At 39.4% G+C, this 13,345-nt stretch overlaps 1 protein-coding gene across 2 annotated transcripts in view; it reads left to right on the forward strand.

Moving 5' to 3' along the window:
• The window catches only part of PSME4 (proteasome activator subunit 4), an 85,208-nt gene that overhangs the window by 38,986 nt on the left and 32,877 nt on the right, over positions 1 to 13,345 (forward strand). For both annotated transcript variants that reach the window (XM_072140554.1, XM_072140555.1), the window contains 9 exons: positions 28 to 177; positions 1,072 to 1,135; positions 3,641 to 3,715; positions 3,882 to 4,004; positions 4,996 to 5,088; positions 7,083 to 7,348; positions 11,536 to 11,722; positions 12,012 to 12,101; positions 12,463 to 12,527. In XM_072140554.1, coding sequence (XP_071996655.1) covers positions 28 to 177; positions 1,072 to 1,135; positions 3,641 to 3,715; positions 3,882 to 4,004; positions 4,996 to 5,088; positions 7,083 to 7,348; positions 11,536 to 11,722; positions 12,012 to 12,101; positions 12,463 to 12,527 — 1,113 coding nt within the window. The remainder of the gene's footprint in view (positions 1 to 27; positions 178 to 1,071; positions 1,136 to 3,640; positions 3,716 to 3,881; positions 4,005 to 4,995; positions 5,089 to 7,082; positions 7,349 to 11,535; positions 11,723 to 12,011; positions 12,102 to 12,462; positions 12,528 to 13,345) is intronic.

Here is a 13,345-nt window from a genome sequence, read left to right on the forward strand (position 1 = left end):
AACTGATTTTTATTTTTGTTTTTCTAGTTATTTCCCTGATGATGCAACAGCAGAGATGCTTGAAGAATGGCGGCCTTTATTGTGTCCTTTTGATGTAATCATGCAAAAGGCTATTAGTTATTTTGAATTGTTCTTGCCTACCTCCCTGCCTCCAGAACTTCACCACAAAGGTTTTAGGTGGGTAAACAAGACCAAGTGTATAGCATAAGCCATGGCTGATACGGATGGGGAAGGACAGGCTCCTATGTTATATATAGAGAGAGCATATTTATAAAGGAAATCTATCATCAAAATCCATCAAAAAATCCAACCAGGTACACTCACTCATAGATCCATAATCTTATATTTGTTATCCATGGCCTGCTTTATTTTAAAACCAACTTTTAAAATGATGCTAATAAGCATAATGGTTGTTACTAGAGCCCTTACATGCTGCAGCTTTACAGGCTGTTACACTGTTTCCCCCCTCTGCTCCCTGTGCACTTCCTCACAGCAGTAGAAAAAGTGTCAAGGGAGGGGAAGTGGAAGGGGAAGTGCTCGTACACAATGTAACAGCCAGGGAAGCTTGCCGCAGGGTGGTGCACTGCTAACATCCCCAGAGCCCTTCAAGCTTATTAGAATAATTTTAAACGTTGATTTTAGGAGGAACGCCACCATGGGTAACAAATATACGTAAATTACCACAGTCGCAATGCCTGGATCTGTGAATGGAGGCCGATGGTTTATCATGCTTGATTTTGATGGTATATTTCCTTAACAAATTCCAACAATGTACGTCAATTATTGTTCTCTCTTGTATCTTTTCAATATCCAAGCCGTTACCTCTATATAGTTTTCGTGTCAAAGAGTAGACAAAACCAGCCAATAACAATAACATGCAGTGGGTACACATAACCTTATAAATCCTGGTTCCACATTTTCCATGGAACCATCGAAAAAAGGAAGGCAGCAGCACTCCACTGAGGGGGAAGTCTTTCGATGGTCTATATCATTTCCTGGTATAAGACAGTGTTTTCATGCAGGACAAGGATTCTCTGTTTGTTCTATTGTAACGTGATCATTCTTTTTCAGGCTTTGGTTTGATGAACTTATGGGTCTATGGCTTTCTGTTCAGAATCTACCACAGTGGGAAGGGGTAGGTATCATTGCGTTCAACGGTCATGCCTTGTTACTAAAACCACATTTAAAATCAGGGAGAAATTACAATTTTTTAAGTATTTATTTTTGCAATTTTTTGAAATTTTATACAATTATAATAAACAAAACCAGAAAACAATATTGTCTGTCACATATTTCCTTCCCCCCATTACAGGATTATTATACAACAGCCATGGTAACAGTCAGGTTCTTGCTGTGTTTCAAAACTAACTGAGGGATATTACACAGTAAATGACAGCAGATACTGTAGCCAGACATCTTGATACAACACAAATAACTATTGACACATAGACAATCAGTCACACACACACACATACCAGCACGCTCAGTCTCCTTCATCATGGAGAGGAGTATATATCACACGTGATTATAAGGCAGTATGAGGAGTCGCGCACCATCTGGACCAGATGCGATCAAACTTCTGGGGACACTTCCTGTTGGCATACAGGGACCGGTAGTGGGGAATGACGCTGTTAATAAGTAGTATCCATCTTTTTAATGGAGGGGGCTCCTGGTCCTTCCAGGTCATCACCACCACTTTTCGGGCGTAGTATAATACAAACCTAAAGAAAATTTTGTCATAGTGGCCATTGGAGAAATTACAATTTTTAAAGGGAAACCATTTTTACTTGAATAATTATGGGATAACAGCAAGAAGGGTCCCAACTTCCAAAATTAATGTCCATCAGATGCTTTTTATTCATCACTGGAATAAGAATGATGTTGCTTTACCACTTTCATGTGACTGTAATACCATTGTCACAAGAGAACCTATTTTGCTAAATTTGGCTTTCTACTGGATGTTGTACCTTAGCTTGCAAGTTCCATTGCAACTACATTTACTAATATTTCCCACCCACAAGTTGTCATAGCTGTATTATCATTTTAATGAAATTGGCAATGAAATATGAATTGCCATACAGATAAGATTGTATCTGCAAATTCTTGCATGTCCAGGCATAATAACAGGCCATTCCATGGCTTAGAGTTCTAGCACTGTAACAGCATTGGCAATACAAGTATTAAAGGGGTTGTCCACTTTCAGAAAATCATTTCTATTGTTTGTATATTACAAAGTTTTGTATCATTTCATCTCAGATTGCTAGATCTCTGCTTGCTGTCATTCTCATTGTTTACCTAGGTTGCTGTCACACGGTGCGTTCTTGGAATGTTCTTGATCTGTTCTTGGTGCATTTTTAATCACATTGAAAACGCATTTGTGCATGTTTACCATGCGTGTGGCTGGTTTGAATCCTGTATTAACATTTTCACAGCTGCTTAAACTTCCACAAATGAAGAAAAACAGATTCAAACCAGCTAAACGCATGGTAAAGACGCAAAAACAAACGCATTTTCAGTGCGTTTAAGTTCCTTACTGTGGAAAGAGATCTGTCCCTGGTCATGTGATGTTACACAGGTGCATGGCTCGTTATACGAGTGATCAGAGCTGTGTGTTAAAATGAGCTGTGCACATGTATGACAACTCATGGCCAGGGGCATAACGAACTGTGCACCTGTGTGACATCACATGACCAGGGGCATAACGAGACGTGCGCCCGTGTGATATCACACGACCAGGGGCATAATGAGCTGTGCACCTGTGTGACATCACATCACCAGGGGCATAATGAGCTGTGCACCTGTGTGACATCACATCACCAGGGACATAATGGGGGTCATTTACTAAGGGCCCGATATGCGTTTTCCCGACGTGTTACCCGAATATTTCCGATTTGCGCTGATTGTACCTGAATTGCCCCGGGATTTTGGTGCACGCGACGGAAATCGGGGGGCGTGGCCGAACGAAAACCCGACGGATTTGGAAAAAACGCTGCATTTAAGACAAATAATGTGTTGCGAAAATTACACTTGCCTTCACCAGGTATAGGCCGGTGAATTTCAGGGCATTCCAGCACGCCTCCGGGGAACTTCAGCGCAGCAGCACCATCTGGTGGACAGCGGAGGAACTACCTTAGTGAATCCCGGCCGGACCCGAATCCACCTCAGGGAACGCGCCGCTGGATCGCGAACGGACCGGGTAAGTAAATCTGCCCCAATGAGTTTTGCTCCTATGTGATATCACACGACCAGGGGCATAACGAGCTGTGCACCTGTGTGACATCGCATGACCAGGGGCACAACGAGACATGCGCCCGTGTGAGATCACATTAGTAGGAATCATAATGAGTCGTCCACATGTGTGACATCACATGACCAGGAAGTAAACAAGGAAGCTTCATATGGAGTGACAGCAAGCAGAGATCTAGAAAACCATCAAGAATTTATATAGAAAGGAAATTTGAAAATTGTATACGTTTTCATTACACAAAAAATATATTTTTTAACTTTTAATATTATAACCAGTTATGTTATATAACCAGTATTATTATCATAAATCTTTTGCTAATACGCATGTAATTACTAAGTTTTCTCTTTTTTTTTTTTTTTTTTTTTTTTTTTTTTTTTTTTTTTCTGGTTGTAGCATCTGGTGAACCTTTTCGCTCGTTTAGCGAATGATAACATTGGCTACATTGATTGGGATCCTTACATACCAAAGGTAATCTAGGGGAGATATGTTTTCATTTTGCCAGGGAGAAGTCATTTCTGCTTTAAAGTTATGTTCTCTGAGATATGTTCTCATGATTCGTTTATTCGCTATCCACTATTCACTGAAATACATTGTATAATGATTTTTTTTCCCCCCTTTTTTTTTTCTCTTCTAGGTTTTTACCAGGGTTCTCCGTAGTTTAAATCTCCCCGTTGGAAGCAGCCAAGTGATTGTCCCAAGACAGATAGCGAATGCTTATGACATTGGACATGCAGTAATATGGATCACTGCCATGATGGTGGGTATCTAATGGTAGTTGTTTGGGATCTGTGCGGCTTCAGTTTTGGCAAACCTGCTTTTGAATGTCAAGATGTTGTTTATAAAGCACATCTCATAAACTTTACACTCTTATTCATGTATAGAGTCTCTTTCTATTAAGGCTTTTTATTTGTTTAATCTGCATCATGGCTGCCAACCATAACATTAGTTTCATGGTTCCTAGTTTGTCAGCATTCTCATTGTGTTTTTGCCCTCCTTATGGAGGATTCCTGCGGTGTCTTCAGAATGGAAGGCTACATATATTCCCTCCTGGATGCATATACAGTGATATATGTTCTTTGGCTTCCGATGTTCAGGGTGTCTTCATATTTGGACAGTTATATCACTAGACAATCTCCCTAATATTTGCTCAGCAAGGGCCAGGAATGGACGCCATACAGTGGCATCCGTCCCCCATAGCCCCACCTGTTGTTGTCTGCATTCAGCAAATTTGTATTGTTTGCGTAATGATATGTTCTACAATTTTCCAATACACTTTGGAACTGTCAGTCTCTCGCGGTTTTCTAGATCTCTGCTTGCTGTCATTCTATAGGAAGCTTCATTTTTTTTTACTTTCTGTTCATAAAGGATGGTCCCTGTCATGTGATGTCACACAGGTGCACGGCGTGTTATATAACCGAGTAATCAAAGCTGTGGGGCATAATGACATCACATGACCAGGGACCTGTGTAACATCACATGACCAGGAAGTGAACCATGAAGCTTGCCATAGAAAGACGGCAAGCAGGGATCTAGAAAACAGCAATGAATTGATACAAAAAGTATATTGGGAAATTGTAGAACTTTTATTTCACAAATCATATCCATTATTGACGAAAAGACAATATTTTAAAGATTGATAAATGAAACTGGTAAGTTTAGCTTTTATTAAGTGGTAAATTATAATGTTTCTTGTTAATGTTTTCTGTTGGTTTTTTTTGTTTGTTTTTTTTGTTTTTTTTCCTGTACAGGGTGGACCAGGGAAGACGGTGCAGCAGCATCTTACAGGACTGTTTAATAGCATTGCCTCGTTCTATCATCCCTCTAACAATGGGAGGTGGCTGGTAAGTACTTTTCTTACATTCTTCTTGTAGAAGTGATCTCATTGACATTCCTTAGGAGGACTTCCTTGGAAAGCCACTGCTGTTTTAGGGAAAGACATTCGAGACATGCCCACATCATGACTTTGTGAGAGAGAGCACCAAGCTGTTTATGGGACGGCACCTGTTACTTAGTGTTCAGGCTTTACTCCTAAGAACCAGGCTGGGTCTTACACTATGAAATCCCTTTCTCTTAAGTCTTTGATCTTCTTTAGTAGGAATGTATATTGTGCATTGCCTTGGGTATGTGCTAAGTTCTAGGCAAACTCTCTTTACAAAGGAAGTTATGAGCTGATTCTAGTTGGCTGAATATGTATGATAAGAGACAAGCTGCTTCAGATCCTTCTACTCCGCTGCTATATGATAATACAGGAATCAAAGGCTCCGTGTAATGCATAATAAAAGTTGGGAAAAGCTGACATGTCTCGCTTCAACAACTGAAGGATATTATGATCACACGGATTACTTACCAAATACAACATGAAGTTGACCTGTAGGAAATCTACAACCAGGATGAAGAATTGTAAACCAACATATGTACTAACATACTGGTGTGTGCCCCCTGTGGCAGGATCTGCTCTTCTTTTAGCTACTTATTCCTTGGGTCCCCCCCCCCCCCCCCCAAAAAAAAAAAAAAAATATTTTAAAAATATGCGAATAAACCTGAGCCTGGAGCCCCTGAGGCTTAAAGCCTTTGATTCTTAAGAACAAGGGTATAACAAGCTTAAAGGACATCTATTACCAAATCAAGGATTGTAAATCAAACATACAGACTTACTGGTGTGCGCCCCCTCTAGCAACATCTGCTCTTCTTTCAGTTTCTTATGTTCTTGTTTTTAAGAAAAAGGCTTTAAAAATTATGCAAATGAGCCTGAGGAGCTCCAGGCTCCATTAACTCCCACAGAGCCCGGAGACTCTCAGGTTTATTTGCATAATTATAAAATCTTTTTTTTTTTCTGGAAAAAACAAGGAATAAGAAGATATAAGAAGAGTAGATCCTGCCAGAGGGGGCTTGGTTTACAATCCTTGATCCTGGTGGTAGATTTCCTTTAAAGTGTAATCATGGGTATCTGATTTCACAGAAATTTCATTTGCATGTAGAACGCAAAGTTTAGTTCACTATGGCTATAGGCTTCATTCACATGACCTGTAGCAGGCTATAAACGCAATGATATTCTGCCATCTGTGATGGTTATTCGGATTTGTCTATCAGTAAATTCCAGGGTTGGAGTTTCTTGGGTTTCCCGGGACTCGTGCCACTGACACAGAGCAGATCGGTTGCAGGACTTGTGAAATCTTTTGGTTATACATAAATCTCCCGACTTCCTCGGGTGTATAGACAAGATGTCAGCATGTGCTGTTGAAATGTCCTTTTGTTTACACGATGCCTGACTGAGACTTGCTAAAAATAATGTGATGTGCTAAAAGTTGAACTTCAGGAGCCTTGTAGATGGATGTTGTGTAATCAGAATGGATCTTGTGACCGGGTGCTATTTATATTTACTGGAAGCGAATCCATTTTGCTTACAGCTCTATAGATTGTAATACCAGGCTATGTCCTTATTAGTATTAACGCAGTTACTGCAGATTATAACATTAGTTGTTCATTTATTCGGTGCTATATGGCTACACGTAAAACAAAAGATTCCTTCTTGATTAAATGAAAATTAATTGTAGAAAAATGGCAAAATTCTTACACTCATTTAAAGGGAATCAATCCATCAGCACAATTTACCTACCTGAACTAACTTAACTTTAGAAAAACATAAAGGGGCAGATTTATCAAGCTGTCTGAACATCTGAATATTTCCAGATGCTAATTCTCGTAACTTTTTGAGAAAAATAAAGAATTGAAGTTTTAAAGATTTCGGTGCCAGAGTAAATGAGAGGAAACATTAGTTTTATAAACTGGCAGCAAACTCAAAACATAATTTATTTATTTTTTTTCCCCTCAATAGTCAAAACTTATGAAACTGCTGCAGAGACTGCCGTGCTGTGTTGTCCGAAGGCTGCATCGGGAGAGGTACAAGAAGCCGTCATGGCTGACCCCCGTGCCTGACAGCCACAAGCTCAGCGACCAAGATGTAACAGACTTTGTGCAGAGTGTCATGCAGCCTGTACTTCTGGCCATGTTTAGCAAAACTGGAAGTCTGGAGGCAGCACAAGCCCTGCAGAACCTCGCACTGATGCGCCCGGAGCTTGTGATCCCCCCAGTACTTGAAAGGTAAGTTCTTCATTCTTTCATTGTATGTACAGATAACTATTAGAGTATTAGTCAGATCAGCATAATGATCTACAAAAATATGATAAAAGTACTCAGATACAATCTATAACCTCCAGATTTAGGACACACTAAAATAATCTAAGTGAAGCCTCAGGGACCTACACGGTATACATTTTGCTTAAATTAAATAAATCTTCAGAGTCTTCTGGAAGTTCTCTATACAAGAACAAAGAGTTCCTAAAAACGGTGACTTCTGGGTCAGGGTGTACAATTTTTGGTTACATGAAGATTTATATAGAATTTGAGTTCAAGGGGTTGGCCCCATTTCATCATTTTTTTTTTTTTTTTTTTGGTGGTAATGTGTGGGGACCAAGATATTAGGTAATTTGCTAATATACATATATTAATAGTTATGCTTTCAACCGGAGATTCCTCTTTATACAATGGCCTCAGATGAAGGATAACTTGATCGCTAGTTGTCCAACAACAATCACTAGAGATCACATGATTCTCCATCTGCAGCCATTTTATGGACAGGAATCTCTGGCTGATGAGGTAAAAGACAGGAGGCTTCACTTTACGTATTAAGAAAGCAGAACTATTAATAGATGTATATTGGTAAATTACATAATATCCTGCTCTCTGCACACACACGTTACAAAAACCTAACGTAAAGTGGCCAACCCCTTTAAGGTCCTGGAAAGTAGATTGGTCATGGACAGTTAGCTGCCATTCGTGCCACTCGTGTGACATTTCTGAATGAGGGGCTTTACTTTACACATCATGAAAGCAGTGCAGGACTTTTATTAGATGTATATTGGTCAATTTCTTATTATCCTGCCCCCCCCCCCCACCCCCACCCCCCTACACACACACATATTACAGAAAGCGGCAATATACGTGGCCAAGCTATCTAACTGCTTGCTGCGTTATTAAAAGTTAGGAATGTCATTTTAAAACATACACCCACTCTTGTATATCATATAGATAAACCTGTCTAATTGGGAAGTTATCCTTGAGGAAAAATTATTCCTTAGAGAAGCAGAATTTGGCAGTAACTTTACCAAGCAGGTGCATCATTGCATGCTCGCCTCACTCGTTCTCCTCTAGGGACCTTTGTGAAAAGTTGCTACACGGTGAAATATTTTTTTTATGAGAAACGTAAAGGAAATGTAACATTAAAATCCAGCATAATAAACCAGGGACACTTTACCACAGTCACAATGCCTGGATCTATGGCATATATATATATATATATATATAATATATTTGTTGTCCATGGCCTCCCCACTTTTAAAATTATGCTAATGAGTCTCAGTGGCTACCCTTGGCCCTTTGTGATCTGGCTTTACAGGCTATTACACTGCCTCGCCCCCTCTCCTGCTTCCTCAGCACTGAGATTACGGCAGTAAGTGCTCACTGCACAAGTGCTGAGGAAGCAGGGGGAGGTTGAGACAGTGTTATTGGACTGTAATCTTGATCACATAGAGGCTAGGGTAGCCACTGAGACTCGTTTGTATAATTTTAACACCTTTCCGACATTTGACGTGATGCATGGCGGGAGGTGCGTTCCCGCATTTTGCAGTACTATTACGTCAAGCTTTGGTCACTGGCTCCTGAACGTAGCCGGCACTAGAAGTTGCGGGTGTCGGCTGTATTTTATAGCCGACACCCGTGACCAAAGATTCCTCTGATCGCAGGTGTAACCGGAGGGGGGGGGTTGTTGTCCGCTGCTCTGATGGCAGCACCGGGGTCTGCCAGTGCCCCGGGGCTGCGCGGTCTTCTTCCCTATCAGGACCCGGCTGTGACACACTGTGTATGCTCAGTGTGTTATATAACACAGTGTAATACATATGTTATATGAATGATCAGAACATCGCTTGTTCAAGCCTACCTGTTAAAAAGGAAAAAAAAAAAAAAATTTTCTAATAAAATAGGAAATGAACACAAACATACATGTCTATACATGTCTATACATGTCTAATAAACTAAAAAAAAACAAAAACACAAAATCGCCATAAACCCACACACATTTGGTATCGCCACATCCATAACAATCTGCACAATAACTCAGAAGCATTAGTGAACGTCGTAAAAACAAAACCAGAAAAACTCGTAAATGTAAATTTTTCATAAAATCCCTACACAAAAATGTTCTAAAAAGTGATCAAAAAAGTTATGTATGCCAAAATGGTACCACTGAAAAGGACAACTCATGAGAAAATGAGATTTTCTTTACATTCGTTTCTTTTCCATTTGTAAAAAAATTATAAAAATGAGGTATCACCGTAATCATAGTGATCTATAGAATAAAGATAATATAGTATATTTAGTGTACATTGTACGGCCCCCAAAATACACTAAAAGAAAGGAAACCCAAATTGACGATTTTCTTTTCCTCTGTACATTCAAGAGTTAATAAAATCTCATCAATAAGCTAATGACCCACTTAAATGAAGTATTTGTAAAGTGCATCTCATGTAGCAAAAAATAAGCCCTTATATGTCCAAATTGCCAAAAAAATAGATTGTAAAGCCAATAAAAAGTGACAATGCATAATCTGCTCTGAATGGCGCAGCTCCCCTCCATGCCCTGGTGTGTGCCCATACAGCAGGTTACCACCACATATGGGGTATTGTTATATTCGGGAGGAATTGGGTATCAAACTTTGTGGAGCGTTTTGGTATTTTATCCACTGAGAATTTGTACATTTTATGAAAAACACATTAATTAAGCCAAAAAAAAATTTAATTTCAAAATTGTATCCGATTTAGTTTTAACCCCTGTAAAACATTTAAAGGGTTAACAGACTTCATAAAAGTTGTTTTACGTACGATAAAGAGTGTAATTTCTATAATGGGGTAATTTATGGGGTTTTAATTTTATTTAGGCCCCTCAAAGTGACTTGAAATCTGAGTAGGTGTGTTTTTTTTTTTTTTTTTTTTTTTTTTTTTTTCCATAAATGCAAATGTTCAAAGCCCTTCTACAAAAATGTGTGTAAAAAAACAGGTCCACATAAAGTAGACATTGGGTAAATGTTATTACGTTTTTTTTTTTTCCTGCTATGACTGTGTGGAAAAAGTAGAACATTTTCAATTTGGAAAATCGAGAATTTTCCCAAATTTTTCCCAAATATGTGATTTTCTCATAAATAAACGCAACACACATCATCAAAATCACTTGGATATGTTAAAGCGTTCCGAAGTTATAACCACTTATAGTGACACTTGGCAGATTTGGCTTCGGCATTAAGGGGTTAAAAGTTGATATTAGGAAGGAGGAGGCCACGCATAACAAATATAAGAAGATTACCACAGTCACGGTACCTGGATCTATGAGTAATTGTATGAGTAATCACTGGTTTATCATGATTGCTTTGAGGATAGATTTCTTTTCATGATATTTGGGTAAGATATAAAGGAGACCTTAGTTGGGTATAATGCCTTTCATAAATATATGTCCATATGAGGCTTCTAGAATACCTAGCTTAAAAAATGACCCTTCTTTCGTTTTTAGCTTTAGTGTCCATTAGACTGAAACGTCCCTCCCCTTTTCATAGGGAGCTGTGCAGCCATCCTTCAGATCAGGGCAGGAATGGGACCTGCTCTATAATACATTGTTATACATTGTGTGGCGAGACACGATTTTCTCACCCACCTAGTTCCTGCATATCACCCCTCTATAGCGGCCGCTAGCTTATTGCCGTTTTTGCGGCTAACTCATGGCCGCCATTTGCGTACATGTTATTAAGCCTTTATGGCTTTTTATTACGTTATTTGGACTCAGCACTGTAAGGATTATCATGTAATGTTTCGGTATTGACAGTAATAATCACACGTTAGATATTCTCACCATAACCCTCTAAGTTTTCAGTTTGTTCTCAGATAAGGAAAGTAACTAACAAATGGTGGCTTCCATCATATAAGATCACACAGCAGCGAGCACTATGCAGGATGTGGGTATCACAGAGCCATCTTACTGATCCATCAGACAGTGCTGTTTTTGGAAGAAAGCTGCCATTTGTTTATACCTTGCGACAACCCCTTTAAGTACAGCAATATCCTCCCCTGCCAGGTTTCATATACAACATTTCATTACAGTAAATGTATTTGTTGGACTGTTCCACTTGTCTTTGCATTTTATTTCAGTTCCCCATACATTCTTTTTAAAATTTTTACTTCATGCAGAACGTATCCAGCTATGGAGACCCTGACTGAGCCTCACCAGCTCACGGCTACTTTGAGTTGTGTCATTGGGGTGGCTCGCAGCCTGGTCGCTGGTGGCAGGTGGTTCCCAGAAGGCCCAACGCACATGCTACCTCTATTGATGAGAGCGCTCCCGGGTGTGGATCCAAATGACTTTAGCAAATGCATGGTATGTCCTGAAAATGCGGAAACGTTTGCTATGGAATTTATCACCTTGTTAAAAGGACAGTGATCCAAAATTTTGTGTTAATTTCTATTGAATTTCAAAATTTCAAGGCTTTACCTTGGTATACCCCATGCCTCTACTCTTCAGTGCCAACGTTTCTTGGTGTGACTGTGTACTAACTTCTTTATGCATACGTTTTCATTGTACTATTTGTTTTAATATGTAGTTTGCTGTTATTTTCTTTTTTTCTTTTTTTGGTTCACTTATTTTATTTTTGTTTCTTACACAACAGATCACATTCCAATTTATTGCAACATTTTCTACTTTGGTGCCTTTAGTAGACTGCTCATCCGTACTTCAAGAAAGAAATGATCTGTCAGAGGTAAGGGACTTGGCCTCATGCACACGAAAAGATGTCCACCCGGGGAGTAGCCCATAGCATTCAGCCGGGTGTAGGTGAGTGCTCCTCACCCCTTCCATCTCGATAGACCAGCGGCTGGCACCGTAATATGGCAAAATATAGCACATGTCCTATATTTTCTGTGAAGCCGCCCACTCGGTCATGGTGTGGTGAGACTGTGTGCTCACTGTACTGTGACTGGGTGTCATAGATGTTTATGGGGACGTTGATGCGGCTGTAGCACCAACCCACATTCACTCATCTGCGTGGGGCCTAAGAAGAATATAACTATGTTTTCAAGAAGAGTTTGTCATTACTCTTAACTTTTGTGTAATTTGTTCAGGTGGAAAGAGAGCTGTGCTCGGCCAGTGCGGAGTTTGAAGACTTTGTGCTTCAGTTCATGGACAGGTAACCAATTTAAAGTTGGGGACTTAGACATACAGGAATTTTTACTTTACTAAATACTTGTATTTCCTTTTATTTCTATGTAGTACCTTTTTTCTTGTCTTCCCCCCCCCCCCCCCATCGAATGAATGAATGAATGAATGCATGCAATGTAAAAGATCGTAATAGAATTTAATGTGTTTTTATCACTTGCATATTTTTATAGTACAAATATATTAAAGGGGTTGTCCATTTTTAGCAAATAATTGATATTGGTTGTGTAATGAAAAGTTATGCAAGTTTCCAATATACTTTCTGTGTCAGTTCCTTGCTGTTTTCTAGATCTCTGCTTTCTGTCATTCTGTCAGAAGTTGCTTTGTTTACTTTCTGTGGAAATAAACTCGTCCATGGTCATTTGATGTCACACAGGTGCAGGGCTCGTTATATGACACAGCTCTGATTACTCTATAATGTAACAAGCATGTAACATCACATGACCATGGACCAGTTTTTATCCACAGGAAGTAATGAAGCTTACTATAGGATGACAGCAAGCGGAGATCTAAAAAAAACCTTGAAGAATGAATACAGAAAGTATGTTAGAAAATTTTATAACTTTTCATTACACTAACAATATCAATTAGTGTGGGTACCTATGTGTAATAGTGGCAGATCCATTTGTACCTTTGTCCCCTGATGGATACATTTTTCAGAAATGCTTACGGTTAGGAATTTTGAGAACTGGTAAGGAGTGCAGTACCATTGAGTATAGATTGAGGGGTTAGCCATTTAAGAGAACAAACAGCTTGACATCAGGCAGTTTTTGGTAGTCTCTAGGCAGA

The sequence above is a fragment of the Engystomops pustulosus genome, chromosome 3, assembly GCF_040894005.1.
Source record: "Engystomops pustulosus chromosome 3, aEngPut4.maternal, whole genome shotgun sequence".
In the NCBI taxonomy this organism is placed as follows: domain Eukaryota; kingdom Metazoa; phylum Chordata; class Amphibia; order Anura; family Leptodactylidae; genus Engystomops; species Engystomops pustulosus.